The 1,719-nt window shown below is 37.5% G+C and overlaps 1 protein-coding gene across 1 annotated transcript in view; it reads right to left on the reverse strand.

Moving 5' to 3' along the window:
* Positions 1–1,719, reverse strand: part of robo4 (roundabout, axon guidance receptor, homolog 4 (Drosophila)) — a gene marked incomplete at its 5' end in the record, with an annotated part of 49,984 nt that overhangs the window by 25,523 nt on the left and 22,742 nt on the right. The window contains 3 exon segments of the mRNA XM_014031264.1: positions 907–1,028; positions 1,108–1,339; positions 1,422–1,537. Of these exon segments, the coding sequence (XP_013886718.1) occupies positions 907–1,028; positions 1,108–1,339; positions 1,422–1,537 (470 nt within the window).

The raw sequence follows: 1,719 nt of genomic DNA on the forward strand, positions 1-1,719 counted from the left end.
GTCCAAGACACACGGTCGCAGATCCGATGAAACGATGACAAAATCGATCATCGAACTGCGTCAACTTAATGTTGACAATCTAAATTTGAAATTATTTTTAAAACAAGTACTATCAACAATGTTGATGTATCAAAAATAAAAAAATGTTATGTTAACGTACCAAATATTAACCCAGTCTAAAATAGTGTACAGTTTTACACTTTACAATAGGGATCCCTTTAATATGTGTGGATATTTATAATGCAGTAATACAGGACATTATTATATGTTAAAATATGCATTTACTAATCGTTGTTATGCTTACAAGGTAGTAAACTAGTCGGAAATGTTTAATACCCAAACAGATTTGGCTCAGTATTTGGTACTTAACCGGACAGTTTAGTCTCTTTTTTTACCTTAATTAATGCATAATAAACACTTAATAATTTATAAAGTGTTTACAGATGAATTAATAACCTATGTATAAAATCTTTAAAAGCCATATATAAGGGGAGCCTTATTGTAAACTGGTACTTTAAAAAAATGCATTACATTACAAGTGTTTGAACATGTATGACTGGTTAAATGTATACACCTTACCAAAACTGGGGGTTTGTGGGAAAGGATGTTGAACAAAGACTTGGCCCCTCTATGATGGCCACTTACTCAAAAAAAATTTTTTTTTAAATCCTAGATCCGCCACTGTGGGAGTGACATCAAGATCTGATCTGTATGTTGCAACAGTATATAAAGTTAGCCATTAGAGCTGTCTGTTAGCATAGATCTTTGCAGACAGCCTGATGGCTCTGTGTTAATGTCTGTGTTCTTGTTTAYTGCAATAAACAACCTCAGCTGACCATTCTACAAAGTGCCTTTATTTCTGAATCATATATTTATGTCCTTGTTAAATAAATGTTTTTACAACACCTGGTATCCTTGAATGACTCCATTGTGGCTTTCAWGAGGAGGAGGTTCCCAGCTCAGACGGATGCTGGTATTCTGCTCATAGTTGACCGTAACAAACACAGCCTGAGGAGGAGCTCCGGGCACTAACACAAARAGAATAACTCCATAACAAATCAATCAAAACACATCTTAAAGCACAAAAACAATCCCAACCTTCCTCACCTTTCTCAGGGACYCTGAGGAACTGCGTGTTGCTCTCCCTTCCATACAAGTTGCTGCCATATGGTCGAACCTTGAACTCGTACTTATAGCCCCTCTTCAGAGGACCGACCTGAGCCTGGAATCTGGGCAGAGTTACCGTCTTTGCTGCCCAGTCTGAGCTGATGGGCATTAAAGAGCGATAGAGGACTTCAAAGCCACTGAGGTAATGTGGTTGTGTTGGGAAAGACTGAAGCTGGTCACAAAAAAAGAGAACTTCTATCAAACACCTGATACATTCAACAGCTCTTTGTAACACTCAGTCACTGCTGCTGTACCTTCCACTGGACCAGAGAAACGTTGGATCCAGTGTTGATGATGGAGACGTTCTCCAGAACCACTCGGAGCATKGACAGTTCTTTGTGGAGGTCTTTCTGCTCAGTGCTGGCAGTCCCTACAAAAGAAAATGTTTTATTCATCCCAACTTGAAACTCCTTTTAATGGTTTTTGTTTTTAATGTTTTTTTTCCTCAGTCATTTTTCTTTTTCTATATTTCAGGGTAAAACAAAGGTTTCTCAACTTGCCTCTAACCCAACAGTTTATAGGAATAAAATGTTGTTTTCTTTTAGAAATCAA

Source organism: Austrofundulus limnaeus, unplaced genomic scaffold, assembly GCF_001266775.1.
Source record: "Austrofundulus limnaeus strain Quisiro unplaced genomic scaffold, Austrofundulus_limnaeus-1.0 Scaffold1212, whole genome shotgun sequence".
NCBI lineage: Eukaryota > Metazoa > Chordata > Actinopteri > Cyprinodontiformes > Rivulidae > Austrofundulus > Austrofundulus limnaeus.